The following is a 22,231-nucleotide window of genomic DNA, read 5'->3' as shown; positions in this document are numbered from 1 at the left end:
TTAAATGTCCTGTAAAAGTAACATAATTAATTAAGTCCCCTTATTTCTTTTAAATATAGAATCATGTTAGGATAAAACATTTATTTTATATATGTTTATGAATTTTTACAATAGATATTTCATATCAATATTGTGATTATCTAAAAATAAAAATTATAAAATCAAATTTAACTTTTCTTTGTTTTATATCATTTAATTTCATGTGGATTTACTTTTAAAAAAAAAAAGTAGGCGATGCATAATTTCAATGTAAACAATGCTAAATGCATGGAAATAATTTTTGGCATACTCATTACTCGCCGCAACTTCATAGCCATTCAGCATTGACGATCAAAGTTAGAACTGTATACACCATGGGCCCAACATTTCACAAAGCAACAAATACAAGGGCCTAAAGCCCAAAGGACCAACTCGGCCCAATGATTACGAGGAAGAACCCGTCCAGTCTCCTTCAAAACTCTGCACCTGTAAAAAATACTCGTTGATTCTGATAAAATCGATAGTAATATCAACCCAGAAAAGACATTGCTTATCGACCAAAAATCTGAAAGAAAAAAAATAAACTAAGCTATTACTTAATTAACTTCCCAAACATTCAGATCCGTTTTTCTGATCCCACATTACCAGAAGAAAGAGTTTTCCGTTCGGGGAATATAAATCTCGAGACACAGAAAATATAATTTCTTCAACCAATTTGGATACAGTGCACCGGAAAATGGAGGCTCCGCCAAGTGGATCCGGATCCGGACCCGAGAGAGACAAATCCACCGCTCCGACGTCTTCTCCGATCTCCGTCGTCTCCGCCTTCTGGAAAGGTAATGCGCTCAATCGGAACTTCACTTCCACGTTTCGCTTTTTTCAATTTTCATCGATTTTCGTAGCTTTCGTCTTAGTTCTTAATTCCACGTGAATTGACTTGTTGATCTCGATGTGTTGCCGCATTGTTTCAATTGCTGCGAGATTACTGACGGTGTTGTGACTTTGTTTTTCGTCTTTTTAGATTTTGAGTTGGAAAAGGAGAAATCTATATTGGACGAGCAAGGGCTTCGAATTGCAGAGAATCAGGAAAACAGTCAGAAGAATCGGCGCAAGCTTGCAGAGAACACTAGAGGCATGTTCAGCTTAGTGCTTTTGTTACTGTTTCGAAATTATGCTAGAAACATAGTTAATCGCATTTATTATGAAATCGTCATTCAATATGTGCTTCGCAATCATACTTACCCGCTAGGTACCGTAAATGATCACGTTTTCACTAAAATTGGAACTAGGGAGGAGCACAGCTGCACTCTGTGATTTTTTATTTTATTTTTATTATTGTTGTTATTTATTTATTGTTTGGGGGTACTAAATGGATGTCTGAGAAATTACATGTTGTGCTGCTTACAGACTTCAGAAAGGCTTCGCCAGAGGATAAGTTAAGTTTGTTCAGTGCCTTGCTTAAGGGCTATCAGGAAGAGGTTGATAATCTTACTAAGAGAGCTAAGTTTGGAGAAAATGCTTTTCTCAACATCTATCAAAAGCTCTATGAAGCTCCGGATCCTTATCCTGCTATTGCATCTATTGCTGTGAGTTCAAGCATTTTGCTTACGGGCCCTGTTCTTTTTATTATCAATCTTTTTGTACGTATGTGATAGAACTTTTGCAATATTATTGAATGTATTACATATATACATGCATGAAGTAGTTATGGACTTATGGATGATGAGTGCATGGTTCTCAAATGTAAATATATTGGTGTAAAGTGTAATAATGCTATTTTTGCTATGAGCACTGGGAATGTCTTTCCATCTTGGCCTGCATGCATCTTTAAGGGTATATCCTTGCCATCAAATCTATGTTGGGTTAGGATTCTGCTTCTAGTATCTCTTTTTGTGTTCTGCCCACTATTGCTTTAATTAAGGTGTTTTCAACTTTTCATCTCTTGACTTTCAGAGAGATTGGCAGCCCTCCAACTTTCCCAGTATGTATGTTTAAACATTACCATCTTAGGTGTTTTCCATTACTCCTTATTAGTAATTTAATATGGTTCAAAAAATTTCATTTTTATTGCTTACTAAACTGTATGTACGATACTTGTGTGCATTGACATTACATTTTAATATTTTATGCATGTAAGGAAAGCCATGTGCATATTTACATATGTTTGTTCATGTTCTGAATGTTTTCATTGTACAGGAGCAAGATCTTAAGTTATCTGAGCTTGAATCTGAAAACCGGAAAATGAAAGTTGAGCTTGAGGAGTTCAGAACAGAGGCAACTCACCTGAAGAATCAGCAGGCTACAATACGAAGACTTGAAGAAAGAAATAGGCAATTAGAGCAACAGGTTATTGATACTTCTGATATTGTGTATATGAATCATGATTAATTAATGTCGCAGTTTCTTTCATTTCTTGAGGAAAATACCTGTTGATACCTTTATATGTTGCTTCTTGTATTCGGTCTTGTAACACTGGTGTATTGTCAGGATCCTATTATGACCACCTGTTTTCATTTCTATTATGAAACAACTCTCCCAAAAGCTTAAGCTTTTTGGTGAAAGCACAACAATGGTTTTTAATATATTGCTCCTCTAAAATTAATATCCTAATCCTTTATCATTGTTTCTTACCCAATTTAATTTTATAGCAATTTAAGGATGAATAAGATTATAAGATTAGATGAAAAATAATTATAAGTACTGTATTGACTAAAGGTTGCCTTACGGATGTTTTTGTGTCTAATATTGTATCCTATAATTATCCTTAAATCTATTTTGTAACTTGATAGCACCTTGGAGTTAGAAAAGGAGCAAAGTAGGACTTACCAAGTTGCTGATTTCTCATGAATTGCTAATTTCTGAATTTGAGATGCATTGGCCTGGTTTATGCATATATTGTGCAAATGGGTGAATCTGCACATGCATTCAAACAAGTGCAGAATTTTTCCTTTTGTGATAAAGAACGTTGTTAATTGTGGTGACTGCCCCTAAATGTCTACTGGTAAATTTTGGCAGAAAGGCTTCAACGATTTGCATTTATGAGATGCAATAAATTGATTTCCTAGCTTACCTGAATTTAACTCCCTACTGTCAAATTGATAAAGTTCCTTTCAATTTGTATGTTGATATTGTTATCTTATGATAAATTTGCAAGGTGTAGAATTCTCTAGTTACCCAACATCTTTAAAATTAAATTACAAATTAGATCCAACTTTTTTTCATGATTTTTTTATTTGAATTTATGTGAGTTAGATGGAAGAGAAAGTTAAAGAAATTGTGGAGATTAAGCAACGCAGTCTGGCAGAAGAGAACCAGAAAACATTGGAAGTTTTGAAAGAAAGGTACCTTGTAATCTTGTCTGCTGTGGCAAATCGTTTGTTTATTCAGTGTAGTACATGTTCGATTGCATTTGGTAAATGTTTATAGCATTCTTATCATTGCTGGACTATAGAAGAACAGAGGAGAAGTGTTAAAGAGATGATTCTGTTATGATTTGATCTTATGTAAATAGGGAAATATGGAAACTTGTATAGCTGAAAATTAGGGACTACAGTAGTTATTTCTTTTCTCTAATTTTAGCTTATTGATTATAAATAAAGCTGATATGTGCAATCATTTAAAACACACGGTTTCTGTAAATCCTTTAAGAAGCATGGGATTGTCACCTCTTGTGAGCTGAAAAGACACTGGCTTCTTGAAGCACTACCTGCAGACATAGGAGGGGGGTGGGAGGAAAGAAACAAAATTTGTTAATGGTGTGAAGTGTAAGAAGGGAAGGCAGGGAAAGGGAGGACCAAGCTATGATTGAGTGAGGGATTGAATGGGATGTTCAGGTCTATTGAATGACCTTTTTTCTTTTCTGCCTGCAAGTATTTCCATTAGCTTTCTGTTTGCTGCAAGTGAGGGAGAGTTTATGCTTGACAGTTTGTCCTTCTTGCTTTGTATAGAACGACCACGACTATGCTATTGGAACTTTACTTCTTTGCCTTGGCATTGCTTACCTAGTCTGATGATCTCTTTATTGTATGCAGGGAACAAGCACTTCAAGACCAGTTGCAGCATGCCAAAGACAGTGTTTCTAATATGCAGAAATTGCATGAAATTGCACAAAACCAGTTGTTTGAACTCCGAGCCCAATCTGGTAATCAGATAGTTTTCACTTTTCATTTCAATTTTAGTCATACACTTCACTTGAATCTGTAGCATCAGTACTTAAATGTAACATCAGTTCTTACATTACTGTATAATCTCATCACTATGCCTTTCTATCTGCATATTAAGAGTTAAGTCCATGATTCTCCTAATATTGTTTAATATTGAAGAAAATGATCTCTTGTTTTTCTTGAAAACTGCAGAGGAAGAGAGGGCAGCTAAGCAATCAGAGGTTGGTCTTCTGATGGATGAAGTGGAACGTGCACAATCAATGCTTCTTAGTTTAGAAAGAGAGAAGGTGCAATTTACAAACTTTTATTTGATTTTGAAGTGTGATTATTTGTAATTGTGTGTTTTCCTGTTCAGTCAAATTCTCCATTTTTTGCTGCTTTCTATCTGTTTGTTTTAGAATTTATGAAATATTACAGTCCACCGTTTTTAGATTTATTTAAGTGTAGTGAACTGTGAACATGATTAATGTTGAGGTGGATGATTGTACACACTAGATTATAAATATGTATTTGAAATGAACTTAGAATAGCACCTATCTTGAGAAGATGACAGAACCTCAACGAAGTTGATTTGGTCATGTGAGGAGTTGATTAGCATAGTTTCTGAAATTGAATCAAATGGAGAAGTCAGAAGAGAGAGATCCATGGGAATTTTTTTGGATAAACTATTAAGAAAGATTTTGCTCTAGAATTTTTGGATAAACTATTAAGAACTATTTTTTTGATAAAAAAAAAAAGTTTTGATAGAGTCTAATAGCAGAGTTTGATCCATGATGATTCCTAGCAAGATAAGACTTGAGTTTTGTTTTTTGTTCCATATTTGGAGGTGCTTTGTTGAATTATAACAGTTAGTTGCTTCTATCCTAAGTATCCTTTAACAAATTATCACTGCTGCAATCAATTCATATTCCATATACATATTAATTACAGCTGGGAATCTCTTACAATTACAAATCAACAAACCAGAATTGTAGAATAGAATGTAAGATGGAAAGAATAAGGATGAATCTGTTATTGGAGAATGATATTTGAACAGAAAAGGAGAGAAATCCCCTTCTAACTTCTAAGGGTTTCCCCTTGACAAGGAGTTGCCCCTTTTAGGCTTTCACAACTGAGCTATTGCTTTGTTTTCCGATACGAACAATTTTGGATGCCTTCTCCTTTCATTCCTCTTCTGTTTATGCTAACCAATAAACCACTTCTGTAACTGTTGTAACTACTTTGCTGAGTCCTATCAGAGTCCTTCTATATATTTCAAGCTCAAAAGAGGAAGAAGCCGTGAGAAATTTTTAAAATTTTGAAATCATGCAAAATCTGCAAGAACAAACTGCCAAAAGAAACACAGTTTTTTGTAACTAGGAAGATTGTGTCTTAACTCTAAATCTCTCTTTAACTATTCCTTGTGGAATGACTTGTGTTTGAGTATTCAAGTATTTGTAGTCATCCCGATTCTTGGGATAAGGCTTGGTTGATGTTATTATTTTAAGTTTCTATTTTGTTTCTCTTCTTTTGTAAAATTTTCTTTAAATTGTTTTAAGCGTATCCTTACTACTCAACTTTAAATTTCTATGGACAACTTACCCCTCAACCTCCTATTCTGTTCTGGTCTCACTGGCAATGTTATTCCCATCTGTAGGCATAAATAATAGGATTACTAGATTATATTATTTGCAAAGGCTGTTTTCAATGACTGTAAGTTGAATATAGTTTGTGTGATTGTCACTGGATGAACTGTGTATTTGTGTACGCCTTTCTTGGGTCTTTCTGATGTACTAGTTTACAGTTGTTACTGTTTAGTCATAATCAAATCTTAAAATAACTAAGGCTCAGTTTGATATGCAGACTTTGGTTGGGTGGGGAAGGAAGAAGGGGAATGAAAGGTTTTTTCCCTTGTTTGGTATCAATTTAAGGGTAGAAGGAAGAGAATTGAAAAGAATTTCCTTCTGTAACATTAAGTGGAATGAATCTTGTCTCAAGCTGCTGAGTGATACTTTAACATATTCAGTCAGACTTCCTGTTTATTCTAGTGAAACTTGTGTATGCAGGGGGTTCTCCGATCACAGTTACAAACAGCAAATGAAGAGACTGATATTAAGAAAAGGTATGTGACACTTTATTTTCTATTTAAATAACAATGATGATAATGATGATGATGATAATAATAATAAATAATAATATTTTGTTACCAAACATACAAAGCAGTATTAATTGGACATATTTACATGTATTTCCCTTTCTAAAATTAATATTTTCCACATTTTAAGTTTCTAACATTCGAAATTCTACATGGAGAAGCATTTTTTTTTATTGGCCGTTAAAGCAATTTCTTGTAATTACGCTATCCATCTTTAGCATCCCTTTTGAAGTTGAATAACACTACAGTTCTGCATATCCTTTAAAGATTCTTTGGTCTTCATTGTTCCAAACATGATGAAATAATGCATCCTAGTTCAATTTGTTAAAGATTTGCCAGATGAAATATTTTCCTTTTTCATCAAGCCATCCAGTTTTACTTTTATCATCATTTTACTATTTCTTGGAACCAAGTAGAAGTTGCAGCTGCTTGTTCCAAATATCCGAGTAAGTTTCATATTGAAGAAATTATCACAGTTCTCTGAATATGGTAAGAAACACACCAGAAGTTGTTGGATATATAGGGAAGTTTCTATTAGTCTTGTATCATTTTAATTCTGTATCTTTAGCTTTATGTTTTATTATTTTAATTATTTTGTACAGCTGTAAAAGCTTGTCAAACAAATCTTTACTTGATAAAAATTCAGAGCATGGTGTCTTAAATAAACTTCATTCTCCACCTTTGGGGTTATCTCTTTCTGATAATAAAAGTGATTATTTGGATCACTTAACCTGTTAATCCTTCCTTAGTGAAAGTATTGTCAGATAAGTATAGTCTCTGAAAGAAATAAGACCATAGAGCTACTGGACTTATTTGTGTTTTCTGTCTATCTGCCCTCTATTGATAATGCATATTCTCATTGATACTGATCAAATCCTTCTAATTTCTTATCCTTTACACTGGATCACAGTCTTCAGTTTACTGTTTGCTTTTATTTTGCAGAGATAATTTTGACTCAAATAGTGCGCTTGAGAATTCTTTAAATGTCAAAGAAAAGCAAATCTCTGAATTGAACATGGAACTACACAATATTGAAACAGTGTTATCAAATGAAAGGGAGGAACACATAAATGAAGTCAAGAAACTTACAGCAATGCTCAATGAGAAGGTGATATTTTTGTGGCTAAAGTCTCTTAAAGACTTCCTTAATATATTTTGGTTCACTTATACTTCAATGCATTACAAGTGTTCTTGAATACCAACACATTTTGATCCAATATATTTTAGTTTCAAACCAAGACCCACATTAGATGCGTTGGCAGCAGTTGATATATTAGCAATTACATCCATTTGCATCATTACATGGCTCATAATTTTGTTCCTCCATGTTCATGAAATTTCAAAACCATGTTTTTAACTAACCCAGTCATAAAATTCTCAATTCAGATTGTTGTTTGGCTTGGAGGATCTTTGTGAACTTTCATTTCTAGGATGTTGGAATTTTCTTTTTCATTGCTTGTGATAATTGAAATGCAACTTGATAGTGCTATTTTTGTGTAATTTTATGTTTGATACCCTGATTTACAAGCATTTGCTCAATTATCTAATAGTATGAACAGTAAAATACATGTCTGCTAATAAATTTGTGTCTCTAAATTTCTTTTTGGGCTCCAATTTACTTTTTTATTACCTTCTCTTGATATAGGAGGCTTCCCTTGAGGAGATGAAGAAAGAACTTCAAGCAAGGCCAACAGAAAAAATGGTTGATGATCTCCGTAAGAAAGTGAAAATTTTGCAGGTGGTTATTCTCATCTTGGTGACCTATCTTGTAACATCACTATTTATGTAACTCCTTGTGAGCTATACATGCAGGCAGTGGGTTATAATTCAATTGAGGCTGAAGACTGGGAGGTGGCTACAAGTGGGGAAGAGATGAGCAAGATGGAGTCTCTTCTTCTTGATAAGAACCGTAAAATGGAACATGAACTAACACAGTTGAAGGTATGAATGGGATTCATTTAGCAATTGGACATCCGGTCCTCCTGCCCCCATAAACAAAGAAGACCATGAAAAAATTAGAGTGAAAGAAATAATAAACTAAGAACTAACATAAAACTGGCCTTTTATATAGTGTAGCTTGCAAAGAAAGCAAGACCAGTTAGGAAAGGATGTTCTGCACTTTATTCATTTAAGCAGTGTTCATGTTGTGGAATCAATAACAATTTCATTTAGAAGACTGTTCTTTAAGATGATATGCAGGTATTATTGCCGTGCATTTTGAAATACATCTTTTATTCAGGTTGAAGTTCTACCATTTTCAGGTCACACTTACAGAGAAAACATCCTTACTGGAAACAGCTGAACAGAAGATAAAAGAACTTACAGCAAAGGTTAATGAACAACAAAAATTGATACAGAAGTTAGAAGATGATATATTGAAGGTTTGGAATGATTACCTCCACCACCTCTGTTACATGTCAACCACTTTAGAACATCAATTGCTCTCTTTTTGCTAATATCTGTTTATGAATTTATAAATTATGATGAAATTTTATGCTTTTTATTTATTAATGCACTTAGTAACCCTTTTCATACAGGGATATGGTTCCAATTCAAAAGATCGTAAAGGGAACTTCCTTGATGATTGGGATCTTTCAGAAGCTGGTGGGGGTGAGGCTTCTGAGGTAAATTCTCTTTTGTGCTGCCATTCTTTCTGCGTTTTCTTCTTTCTGAAGAACAATCTTCTAAAGAAATAAGTGTCATGCAGTCAAAAATTGGAAAGAGATGCTGTCTCATCTTTTTTTCATTACTGTTGTTTTGTTTTAGGTCAACAGAAAACCTAATCAGTTTTCACCAGTGATTTGTTAAGTGGAGTTTACAATGGAAAAATATAATTCTAATTTTAGATGTATCAGTAAGAGATATAAGTAAAATCTATCATAGGCCTTCTCATAACATCTTGTGCTTTTAGGATAGTTCATGGTAGGGTGTGAATGCCTTTTCGACCAAGTAATTGGTAGATTGATTCTCAACATTCCAATTCTCGCATTCAAATTTAAATGAACTTTATATGTGCTTCAAGCTAACTGGCTTCGAAGGAGTGTGAACCATTATTCAACTTTTTCTTAACAGCTTCAGCTTTTGAGCCAAATGGTTGAATGATGCAATTGTAATCTTCTTTTTTTTAAAAAAAAGATGATGCCTTTGGGTTCAAATGTTGATTTTCTTACAATTTACCCATGCAATTAGAAGATTAAGATTTTGGGTAACATTGAAAAAAGTCTTGCTGGATAATTTTATAGTGAATGATTAATCACACACCCAAGGCTTCTTCTGTATGTAGCATTTCTGTATAATTGGATTTAAAGAATACTTAAATTGGCTTCTTTTGCATCAGAATACAGACCAAAGGCAAGTATCCTTAGACCAAGATCAGAGCTCAATGCTTAAAGTAATTTGTAATCAAAGAGATCGGTTTAGGACCCGCTTGCGAGAGACAGAAGAGGTATGTTTATAATCAATATTGATTCATTTCTTTTTATTTGTTTCTATTTAATATTATTTCAATTAAATTTTAGATTATGGATATGGCAGTGTTGACAATGGTGAAATTTTTTACTTTTAATAGGAGATAAGGCAGTTGAAGGAGAAGATTGGGGTATTAACAGTGGAACTGGAAAAGAGCAAGGCTGATAATGTGAAACTATATGGGAAGATTCGATATGTACAAGATTATAATCATGAGAAAGTGGTTTCTAGGGGTTCTAAAAAGGTTTTTAAATTATGCTTAAAACATCATTCTGTTTCTTTGTTCAAGATCATTTTTTCCCTTTTTCTGAACTTCAGATTTGTTTGTGATTTTTTGCTCAGTATGCTGAAGATCTTGAAAGTGGTTTAACGTCAGATGTTGAATCTAAATACAAGAAGATATATGAGGATGATATAAATCCTTTTGCTGCATTCTCTAAAAAGGTGACTCAGCTTGGCTTCTTTAATGAAATAAAGCATTTAAAAAAATGGCTCATGCATTTTAAGTTGCTTCACTTATGAAATTTGCAAATGTTGAAACTGAAATGTTTCTCTCCGAGATAACAAAATGACTAAAACCACACAATAAGATCTTTGAAGGAATTTTCTATCTATTTTAAGGTTGATGCTGCCAAATGCAACTTCTTCACAACTGTTTTGAATTAACTTGAGTTTTCAGGTGTATTATTACTGATAAAAAAATGGTATATGTCTCGTCAGCGGGTACAGGGAAGAATATTTGTTATGTCCTTGAATAAAAGCCTAAACTTTGTTGGTTAAACATGCATTTAAATAGTTGCTGTTGCCTGTTGAAGTTATTGAACACCAGACTATCCTTATAGATCTCCCTCTCCCATTTCGCATCTTACCAAGAAAAGGAAGGGTGGATTGGGATTGAATAAAAGATAAGGAAGTGTTTGGTTAGAAACATGAGAATGTTATCTTTCACTGTGTTCTCTAATCAATATTATTTAATTTGAATTATGAACAGTTCCATTTATTTTTCATGTAATTAGGAAAGGGATCAAAGATACAAAGAGTTGGGATTCAGGGACAGAATTACGCTCAGCAGTGGACGTTTTCTCCTTGGTAACAAGTATGCTTGAACGCTTCTGCGACTTTTAAACATTCTCCGATGCTCCTGTTTTCTTCTGCTTAAATAGTTTGTTATCCTGTTTGATATTGAAATAAATGAAGAAAAAGAAAACTTTCTTATTTTTTCTTTTAACTCATCATTAACTGTTTCGCCAACCATTATTTATAAAAAAAAATTAGCTTTCATAGTTTTGATTCTCCAATTCATCTTGCTGGTTGTGTCTGCTGAAGGCGTCTCTTTCGGAAGATCGAGTGTATTATTCGTGTTTCTTCCTTTACATACGTGGATAAAATATTGTGTATCGTTACTTAATTGATAAAGAATCCCCCTGCAGGTATGCCCGAACTTTCGCATTCTTTTATACCATTGGATTGCATATCTTGGTCTTCACCTGTCTCTACCGAATGTCTGCTCTCAGTTATCTTAGGTAATTATCTGATGATTAATTTCACTATTATAAGGAATTTTAAAAAATCTAAATTAAACTGAACTGATTCAGTTAACCAAATTATTTATAAAGTGGATTGATTTGATATTTTTTAAATATGAATTGATTCTTAAATTAGATTGGATCGATTGAGTTCGGTTATCTACTCTATGCTCATATATATGATTTTATTTTTTCAGAAAACTGAATCAAATCAATCCACTTAATAAAAATGACTCAGTTAACTAAGCCATTTTTACAAAATATATCTGTTCGGTTTTTATAATCTAAATTGGATCGGCTTTGGATCCCTTCAGTTCGGTTTTTACCATAAATGGATTTCTGCCACTCTTACCCTTCTCTTTACCTGCAGCAATGGCCCAGAGGAATTCCTGGTTGGAGAGAAAAACGTCGATCTTCCTCGTGGACCATAGTGAGTATGCAACTCAGTTTTCAGTGATCGATTTCTCAAATTAAACGGTGCACGTGGCCGGTATACAACCTTTTTTCAGTGGTCTTTTGCTAAATGACAACGATAATATATTGTCAATATTCAAATATCAAATGTATTGTACATATGGCTGTTGTTTTACTCCGCACTGTTGCAATGAAATATAGAGGCATTTTTTCTTGAACACGAGAATGGCAAAAACACTGAAATTATTTTTATGGACTGAAAATAAATAAACTTAAATTGCATAAGTACATATATTAACATATTATCGGACTATTTTTTGCGGTTAGGTATTAAATTCTGTAAAATTATACTTTCAACAACTTTTTATTAAAATATTTTTATCAATTAAATTATTAAAATTTTCATGAAATAAATTATTTATAACATTTGTTAAAAAATACTTAAATATATTTTTAGTCCCTTTAAAAAATAAATTTTATATAATTGTATTCTAACAAGAAAGAGGCGCCAGACCCCACCTTTTCCCCCAATGAAATAATGTACAAACCCCTCTTTCGTTTATCTGTTTATGTTTTTCTAAGGCGTCTCATGGTCCTTGTGTTATTAGTGATAGTAAAGTTTCATTGATCGGGCTTCATGCTGTGCCAAGAATTTGATGCAGTAGTCTCTTCTTCCTGTGGTCTGAACTGACAAAAGGGTCCTAAAACATGGATTTTGGTTCTAAACAAACTAAATTTGCTGCATTTGATAAAGATACAACGATTTAAGACTGCCAAAATGATATAGCATACAAGTTGAGTTTTGAATAAGAGACAAACAGGGTCGTCTTGCCAAGTGATTAACTCAAAGCGGTTTTTTTTTTGCTATTATAAATTAAAAGAAAATAAAAATACTAAAAATAAAAATTTTTAAAAATCATTTATTGAAATAAATAGTTTGTACCAACGTGACACTGGATAAAAGAAAAACTCTGGAGGGGTTACGTTTTATGAACATAAAATATTTGAATAAAAAATGTTTAAGAGGGAAGTGTTTTTTTGTTAAATTTTTTTTTAATAAAAAGCATTTAGGGGACTAGACGTTTTCTGTTCACAACTCATCATGGGTTAGTTGAATGAAAGTTGAATGAAAAACGCCTACTTCCTTAAACGTTTTCTGTTCAAAAAAAAAATTACCCTTAAAATATTTATAATTTAATTTAATATTTAGTTTTAAAAATTATATTTATTTTTTTTGTATTATTAAATTTTAAGTTTATAAGTTTAAATATTAATTTTATTATATATGTAGATTTAAGATAATATTTATTATTTTATTTATTTTTTAATATTTAATATATTATGATTGATTTTTAAAAACTAATTTACCTACTAACAACTAAGTTAATCTATTGTGGCTATTACATGATATGATTATATCTAAAATCATTTAAAAATCATATTACAAAAGTTCACTTCAATTGCAAATAAAACAAGTTTATAAAAACGCAAATGAATATATCACTTTGTAGATGCAAAGCTTAAAAGAAATTATTACAAACCCTAAATACTAAAAAATTTTAAAAAAATTATAAGTATTATCTTAAATCTACACATATAATAAAATTAATATTTAAATTTATAAACTAAAAATTTAATAATACAAAAAAAATAAATATAATTTTTAAAATTAAATATTAAACTAAATTACAACTTAAATATTTTAAGGGTAAAAAAAAAATTGGACAAAAAACACTTAAGGGGAGAGACGTTTTTTGTTAAAAAAATTTTTAAACAAAAAGCGTTTAGGGATAGACATTTTTTGTTCATGTCCCATCATGGGTCATTTGAACAAAATTCTATTCCCTAAGTGCTTTCTATTAAAAATATTTTGAATAAAAAATGTCTCTCTCTAAAACTTTTTTTTCCAAATATTCTATATTCAAAAAATATTATTCTCCATGGACGTTTTCTTTAATCCAGTGTCATGTTGGCTCAATCTATTTATTTCGATAAATAATTTTTTAAAATTTTTATTTTATTTTTTATTTAGAATGACTAAAAAGCCACTCAAAGCACCAAAAACCCTAAACACTAAATTGCATTTCCATTAGTTAATTAAATGTTTTTACCATTTTCACATATAACATTACTTGAGAGGACCAACACTACTTATACAAGCAAGAATCCCCATTAGTTGATTATATATTATCATGTTTGGATAAATTTCTTCATAAATATTTTAAGAAAAAAATTAAAAAATAATCTTTTATAAATTAAAATTAATTTATACATAAATTGTTTTTACACCAACTTATACAAAGTTAAAAAACATATTTTAGAGACCAATATGAAAAATTTTATCTAAATTAATTTATATATGCACTAATATTAATTTATAAAAAATATTTTTCTCCTAAATATATTTATAAAACATTCAAAATATTGTTACTAAAATTCCATTCGATTTTTTAGAAGACTTTGGCTAACATAAAAGCAGGTCAATAATATTTTTTTTTTTAAGAAACGATGACATGTTTTTTTTATTAAAAAGATCATCTTTGATTGTTAGCTCTGGAAGCACACTTCAAAGAAAGTTTGTTGTGTTATTTGTCGAAAAAGTTTGTGATGTGGTAACTTCTCCATTGATTTTATGGGCGGTTTTACTCTTCCATTGGGATTATATAATTCCTCTTTTGACCATACCAGAAAAAGGAAAAAGGTAAAGAAATAAATATCTGCAAGCTTTGCGAAACCATGATTCGTTATTTTCAATGGTGATGTGCATTCCTTTATGCACACCCTAACTTCTGTGTGAGAAAGAGAATTGTCAACTTTCTTCCAAAAATGTTTGATATATTGGCTTGATTTGTTTTGGAAAAATTGCCAAATGTTTTCTTAAACTTATTGTAGGTCAAATTCTATAGTCTTTTTTCTTTGTCAAGATTTGGATGTGTGAACTGTGAAGGTAGCAGTTGGCCATAACAACTATCTTTAGAAAAAAAAGAATACTATTGAACGATAGTCTATAGTTATGTAATCAAATTATTTTTAGAAAGTGCTCCATTTTGAATCAAATTTCAATTAACTGCAGTTTATACTCCTTCACTTACCCTCCTCTTTTGTACTCTTGACATATACCTCTGAATGATCCCAATGTGTAATAAGTGGTCAACGTACCACTTTTTCATATAGGTCATTATGAAAATATTGTAATATATTTTACAGCAATATCATAATATATATAATTAATTTGTAGTGAAAAAATATAAAAATAAAAATTATTTTTGTCAGTGACAAGATTTGAACTTAAATATTTCTCAATAAGTTCTTGTATAAGCTAAATAATAAACTATATTGAACAACTTAATAACAAATTTAAAACATCTTATAAGTTATTAAAAAGGATGGATTCATGTTAATAAGTGTTTGGGAATTTTTTACTATTTAGTTATTTATTTATTTTATATATACATATTATAATAATGAGTTCCTAATTATTATGCTTAAAACTATAAGTGTAACAAAAATTGATTAAAACTAAGTGCCTTTATTGCTCTCCTTATTTTTATTTTTTAAAAAAAAGTCAAAGTTAATATATTAATTTTTTAAAGTATTTTTTTTAAGTATATAATATTAATTATAGTTAAATTAAGTTAGTAAAAGAGATTTCAAGACTGACCCAAGAATAAGACAAATAAAGTTTAAGGTTCATAAACTAAAAATATGTACTAATAGGCTTTTGTAAAGGGAGAAAGGTTACATATATCGGTAAAAAGGTAAAACATATAACTATTTTATTTTAAGTATAAAAGTCTCTTCCAAATTTTGCTTTACACTTTTGTTATCGTTGGGTTGGCCTTAAAAAGGATATTAGTTGACCTGTCGATATTATACTATTTTTAAAAAGAAAAAATTAAAATTTTTATATGAAAAATAAATAGATAAATGATTAATTAGCTACTTATATGGACAATGGTATTTTTTGAAAGTGTTGAAAATGAAAAAATCATTTATGGTGTATTTGGATGAGGAATTTTAGAAATTCAAAAAATTAAAAATTCTTAAAATCTGAATTACTTTAATTTCAATTTCTATCATTATTTAAATATTTTGTTTGGATAAGTGAATTCAAATTTTTTAAATTTTAAATTCTTCGTTCAAATATGATAATTTGATTTTCATTATGGATAAAATTGATTATATATATATGGATATTTAAGATTAAATTTTATAAAAATAAATATTAGCCTATTTTAAAATTATTAATAGTTTGAAAAATTAATTTTATATAATATTTAATAATTTTAAAATTATTTTTGAATATTCAATAACTAAAATTATTTATATTTTTTATGTTGACTTCGAAAGAGAGGTGAGATAGATAGGAAAAAACAATAATAAAAAAGAGAGAGAGAGAGAGAGAAAGAGAGAGAGAAAAATGAAATAGAAAGAGGGAGAGATGAAGAGAAAAGAGAAATAGGGGAGAGAGAGATGAGAAAGAAAAGAAATAAAAATTAGAGAGAGAAGAAAGAAAAGAAAAGAAATAGGGAGAGAAAAAAAGGAAAGAAAGAGAGGAATAAGAAGGAAGAGAGAAAATAGAGTATGAGAGAGAGAGTGAGAAAAAAGATATATAAGTGAGGAAAGAAAGAAAAAAATATGAAGAATCTCATAATTTTACTTTTTTGAGAGAATTTAAAATTCTATTATTTAGGAAATCTCACAAATACTTGAATTTCAAATTCTTTGAAAAATTTCCATCTAAACACAACATTTCACTCCCAAGACATTTGAAATCATTTTTAAAAAAAATAAATTACTCTATTTAAATTTTTCATCCAAACATTCTCTTAATGTTTTTGTAATATAAAAGAAAATAATTGTGATACATATTTATATTTTATAAAATGAAAAGTTATATGTGTAAATGCTACAAGTTTATATATAAGAATTGTTCTCATTATCTAAAATTTTTAAATCTATCACTAATTATTCATAGAATATTTTATAAGTTTGTTTAAATATTATTATAAACGTTTATAGAATAAGATAAATATAAATAGTTGTACATAAACTCTTTTAATGAAATATTTTTATGGATGAATAATCTTTATTAAAAAACTTAATTAATCACTTTTAACAAAAAAAAAAAAAAATTCTTCTCTCAAATTTTTTTTTTCATTCATAAGATTCATACTTAAAACCTTAAAAAATTTGAGACCCTTTTCACTTGAACTAACCATTTGTTAAGTCACCATGATACATAAAACAAAACAATGAATGAGGAAAAGGTACATGATTTGTGGCTTTATTAGTGGCATAACACGTGCAACTTTTTTACATGTGAGGCAACATATTTAGGAACTTGCAACTACTTTTTGTGGCATTTGTAGTTGACCAACCTGCATTGAAGCATTTTGTCAATGGCTTGATTGTGAGAACTGAAAGTCCCTTGCTTGCTTTCTCTTTGCTTCAACATTTGCACTCCCAACTACTGCCTTCATTTTCTGATACATTTTCTTCTTCCATGCACATCGAGCATCCATCTTTATGACAATTGACATCACGTTGATTCAATTCACTATGTTAGACAAAATGGCATCATGTTGATTCAATTCACTATGTTAGACATGTGAAATATTATCCTTTGCCAGATCTTAAAGTTCTTTATATAAAAACGTTAACATAATAATTTTCTACGTATTAATTAAAATCATATTACCAATCTTATCAAATTATTACTTGAAGACCGAAGACTCTTTTTAGAGAGTTACTTAACGCTAACATGGGACCCTATCTGTGGTTAATGATACATAAGGTTTCATTTGATATGCCATAATGTTTTATCAAAATTATTATTAGTTTACATGTTGTTTTGGAATTCAATTGTAAAACTCTTTGGAGTGTTTCTTAACCTTTTATATTTTCTTTTATTCAAGTGAACAATTGTTTAATATTTTATTAAATTTTTGTACTTTAAATAATAAATAGAAGAAATCATTTTAAAATAAGGGGTGTCACATTTAAAAATAATTACTCGCCATTTATCTATGTACCAAGTTCAATAGTATTGGACGTGAAGGAGTGTACTAGGAAAAATCAAAGTCCTATACTAAAGATATAACAATTAAAAAATATATAAGTAAAAAATAATTATCACTTTAAAAATAAATTTTATAAGGTTGAGTTAAACTCTTAACTCACATTCTAATTATACACATGCATTAAATATTTCTAATGTGAGTATTAAAATTCTTTTTACAAATATTCTGCACATTTTCTCATTATTAATAAACACATAAATAAAGTTAATCTTGATGACAAAAATTTGTAACAGATGAGAAGTTCTTACTTTTAGCAAGAACATTTTCTAGATAATTTACATGAAATTTTATGTTCTTTGATTCGATGTTTAACACTTGTTTTTCTCAAATATAAACACATGAAATATGTCCTACGTAACTGTTAAAATCCCTTTTACAAATATTCTGCACATTTTCTCATTGTTAATGAACACATAAATAAAGTTAATCTTGTCGACAGAAATTTCTGGCAGATGAGAAATTCTAATTGTTAGCAAGAATATTTTCTAAATGATTTACATGAAATTTATGATTTTATGTTTAACACTTGCTTTGCTAAAATATTTTACCTCTATCCAAAATAGTAAAATCTAGTCATTTAAATGTCTTTTTCCAACCGCCAATATTATGATCATCCTAACTAGTTATGCAAATATTGAAGTGTTACACGATAATACTTAATCAAACGTGCATGGATTCTCTCATATCGCATCAAATTTTTATCTCCAATACAAATCATAACCATTCATTATATTTTCTCTCTTCTTTAATTGTTGTACAATAACCAATAAGACTCAAATGCTGTAAGATTTTGACAAGAGGGTGACTTTGCTAGAGATGATTCAGATTCTACTCTAACCTACACAATTAAAAGTTTTCGTTTGACAGCATCGAAATGGATAACATCACACCCTCCTATGACGTAAAGAATTACCCATTCTGTGATCCAATACATTGTTGTAAACAATTCTAAAATTAGGAAACTTTTAATTGGAAAAATGGTACTAATCAAAGTTAATTAATTGTGATGTAGAAATGAATTGACATTTTTATCTTTATCTTATATATATATATATATATATATATATATATATATATATATATATATATATATAATATGAGGATATATTTATTTATTTTAAGAGATAGACTTATTTTATTTAATAATTTATGTTTTATATCAAATTTTAACAATTTAATTATTAAATTAAAAAATTTTAATACATAAATTAAATTTATAAATTTAAAAACTATTTAATATTTTATTTCGTTACTTCAAATTAATGTATAAAATAATTTTATAATTATCTAATAATGAATTAATTTTAAAAGTTTTTTCCTAAAAAAACTTTAATTTATTTTTCAAAATGTCTTTTTAAAAAGTACATTTTCTTAGAAACATTTTTTTTTTAATTTATAAAAACGAACCCATAACAACTAATTCAAATTCAAGCATACATCAATAGGAACATATATGCTAAGAAGGGAGAATACTATACTTCATAATACACCTCTTTTAATATATTTATTTTTATTTATTAAAAACTATAAAATTAAGAGAGTCACTATATAAAATGTGAAATGTATGGAATTTTATATTTGTAATAAATTTTAATCAATTAAAGAAAATTGTTTAAAAGAATATATTATGTCGCTAACAAAATTTCTTACATGCATGCATCCAAAATAATAATAAATAATAATAAATAAAAAAACCGTAAACTTGACCATGCACATAAAAACAAAAGGAGCGATTAGCAATAGCAATGGAGCCTCACTATTGAAATTCATAATTTATAATACCATGATGCATCACCAAACACTTTTTCTGGCTTTAATTTCCCCATCCACCAACCAACAACAAATCAACCCCCATCCCATGTAATGCCATCACCTCTCTCTTTCTGCCATCTCCTTTCCTCAAACCAATAAAGCCAATCACCCCTCACACCCTCACACCCTCACTCACACTCTCTACTCTCTTCCCAATCCCAAAAACAATGGCTTCCAACCTTAGCCTACACCTCTCATTCCTAGTATCAACACTTTTCATAGTCACAACACTTTCCTCACACAAACACACCACTCTTCTCAATGTCACCTCCTCCCTCCACCAAGCCCACCAAATCCTCACCTCCACCCCAAACCTTCTAGAACAATCCACTCCCACAACCACACCCACACCCCACCTTCTACAATCTTCCACTTCCTTCTCCCTCCACCTCCACCCCAGAGAAACCCTCCTCAACTCCAACTCCCCCAACTACAAAACCCTAGTCCTCGCCCGACTCGCCCGCGACTCAGCCCGAGTCACCTCGCTCCACTTAAAGCTCCAACTCGCCCTCACCAGCCTCGCCAGATCCGACCTCCACCCGACCCGACCCGAAGACCTCTCCGCCCCAGTCTCCTCCGGCATCGGCCAGGGCAGCGGCGAGTACTTCTCACGCGTCGCCGTCGGCAACCCCCCGAAGCCCTTCTTCATGGTCATCGACACCGGCTCCGACGTCAACTGGCTCCAGTGCAAGCCCTGCTCCGACTGCTACCAACAAACCGACCCGATTTACGACCCGACAGCATCCTCCTCGTACGCGCCACTAACCTGCGACGCGCAACAGTGCCAAAACCTCGAAACGTCGGCGTGTAGAAACCAACGCTGCCTCTACCAAGTCTCCTACGGAGACGGATCCTTCACCGTAGGTGAATACGTAACCGAAACCGTTTCCCTCGGATCCGGGTCGGTTAACAGAGTCGCAATCGGGTGCGGACATGATAATGAGGGCCTCTTCGTCGGGGCCGCTGGGCTTCTTGGGCTCGGTGGTGGGCCTTTGTCATTAACCAACCAAATCAAAGCGACGTCGTTTTCCTATTGTTTAGTAGACCGCGACTCAGGGAAATCGTCCACACTCGAGTTCAACTCGCCTCGACCCAGTGACTCGGTCACTGCACAGTTAATCAAAAACCAGAAATTAAACACATTCTATTACATCAAACTCACCGGATTCAGCGTCGGCGGGGAAGCCATCTCCGTCCCGCCGGAGACTTTCGACGTTGACCAGTCCGGTGCCGGCGGCGTCATCGTTGATTCCGGCACCGCCATCACGCGGCTGAGGACCCAGGCCTACGAGGCCGTTCGCGACGCGTTTCGAAGGATGACGCAGAACTTGCGCTCCGCCGAGGGAGTGGCGCTGTTTGACACGTGCTACGACATGTCGTCGCTTCAGACCGTGCGTGTGCCGACGGTGGCGTTTCACTTTGGCGGTGGCCAGACGTGGAATTTGCCGGCGAAGAATTACTTGATTCCGGTGGACGGCGCCGGGACTTATTGCTTCGCGTTTGCGCCGACGTCGTCGCCGCTGTCGATTATTGGCAATGTGCAGCAGCAGGGGACACGTGTCAGCTTCGATCTAGCGAATTCTGTAGTGGGATTCTCACCCAATAAGTGCTAGATCTTTTTATTAATTTACATTAATATTTAACCTTATTGTTATTAGTATTAGATTTATATGCTCCTTTTGTTTTTATAGCTTTCAAATCTTTACAAATTTTCCTCTCAATTTCTTTTTTCCCCAAGTTTCTCTCTAGTTTTCAAAAATATGTGAATTGTTTCCAAATGAAAATTTTAGGTGGTTTAAAGAAAAAAAAATTGTTATAATGTATCGGTTCAAAGGAAAAGTTGTACACAATTATCTTAATTATAAATAAAACTTACATGTAAAATTATATATGTGTGTATTTTAGTGTTGTTTTTATAAGGATCGAATTGTATCTTTGATAATATATTTTGACAATTTGGTGAAATTATTATAATTAATGATGTTAGTAAGTTTATATTATTATTATTATTATTATTATAATTATAATAATTATTATTAAAAGCTACTATAGGGAGTGACCCACTCGGCCACTCAATTAAATTTGGGTTTGCCTTGGATTGCGTGAGATTGTATTGGGATATCCAATTTTTAGCTTTTGAAAAATGGTTTGTGAATTGTGATTGAATACTCGATGGCATGGCATGCAAATTTTATCAAGCTTTGGGTCCATTTTGGCTAGAAAAGTAGTTTGTGATTGAATGCTCGTTTCATACTACTTTGTACTTTGTGGTGTCGGTGTAAAGGCTTGCATGTAGGCCACATGGCTAACAATGTGACAATGATATGAGATTAATTTCACAAGGGATTGTGTGTGGCTAGTTATGCATCACTTATTTGGATAAAGAAGGGTTTCAGGGATGTTTGTCTGTTAATTTTTTTTATTTTTATTTTTATTTTTTATCTTCTCATTTGTGGCACTCTGTTGACTAGAGTCTACCTGTAACGATAAGGAAGACAGTTTAATAATAATGTTGTTTGGTACTAGTGTGAAATAAGGACAATAACCTTTGGGTGACTTTGGTCTAATTCAGTGTTTGCCGGGAGATTACGAAGGGATAATCTAGATTCTTTTATTCTTGTACCAAAATTAGATGCACTACAAGGTGATTAT

The 22,231-nt window shown here is 31.5% G+C and overlaps 2 protein-coding genes across 2 annotated transcripts; both read left to right on the top strand.

Annotated features, from left to right (window-relative positions):
• The first annotated feature begins 483 nt into the window (after positions 1-483).
• On the top strand, positions 484-11,902 carry LOC109818251 (protein CASP). The gene is made up of 19 exons (XM_020383686.2): positions 484-815; positions 1,001-1,111; positions 1,387-1,565; positions 2,176-2,325; positions 3,232-3,320; positions 4,011-4,120; positions 4,335-4,429; positions 6,188-6,243; positions 7,219-7,384; positions 7,922-8,014; positions 8,089-8,217; positions 8,538-8,657; positions 8,814-8,900; positions 9,614-9,721; positions 9,845-9,988; positions 10,087-10,188; positions 10,761-10,840; positions 11,175-11,267; positions 11,641-11,902. The coding sequence occupies exons 1-19, from the start codon at positions 716-718 to the stop codon at positions 11,699-11,701; spliced, it is 2,073 nt and encodes a 690-aa protein (XP_020239275.1). The 5' UTR covers positions 484-715; the 3' UTR covers positions 11,702-11,902.
• Positions 11,903-19,524: 7,622 nt separating this feature from the next.
• ASPG1 (Eukaryotic aspartyl protease family protein) lies at positions 19,525-21,300 on the top strand. Its single transcript, XM_020383685.3, has one exon. It carries the CDS (start codon positions 19,747-19,749, stop codon positions 21,190-21,192), a length of 1,446 nt encoding a protein of 481 aa, XP_020239274.1. The 5' UTR covers positions 19,525-19,746; the 3' UTR covers positions 21,193-21,300.
• The last annotated feature ends 931 nt before the right edge of the window (positions 21,301-22,231 follow it).

The sequence above is a fragment of the Cajanus cajan genome, chromosome 1 (assembly GCF_000230855.2).
Source record: "Cajanus cajan strain Asha chromosome 1, NIPB_CcT2T_4, whole genome shotgun sequence".
Taxonomy (NCBI): Eukaryota; Viridiplantae; Streptophyta; class Magnoliopsida; order Fabales; family Fabaceae; genus Cajanus; species Cajanus cajan.
The sequence above is the reverse complement of the archived record's forward strand: the minus strand, read 5'-3'. Positions and strand labels throughout refer to the sequence as shown.

Coding starts and splice junctions, on each gene's coding strand:
- LOC109818251 (XM_020383686.2), top strand. CDS start 716: ATGGAGGCTCCGCCAAGTGGATCCGGATCCGGACCCGAGAGAGACAAA. Junction 8,901..9,613: donor GTGGGGGTGAGGCTTCTGAG/GTAAATTCTCTT, acceptor CTTTTGCATCAG/AATACAGACCAAAGGCAAGT. Junction 9,989..10,086: donor TTTCTAGGGGTTCTAAAAAG/GTTTTTAAATTA, acceptor TTTTTTGCTCAG/TATGCTGAAGATCTTGAAAG.
- ASPG1 (XM_020383685.3), top strand. CDS start 19,747: ATGGCTTCCAACCTTAGCCTACACCTCTCATTCCTAGTATCAACACTT.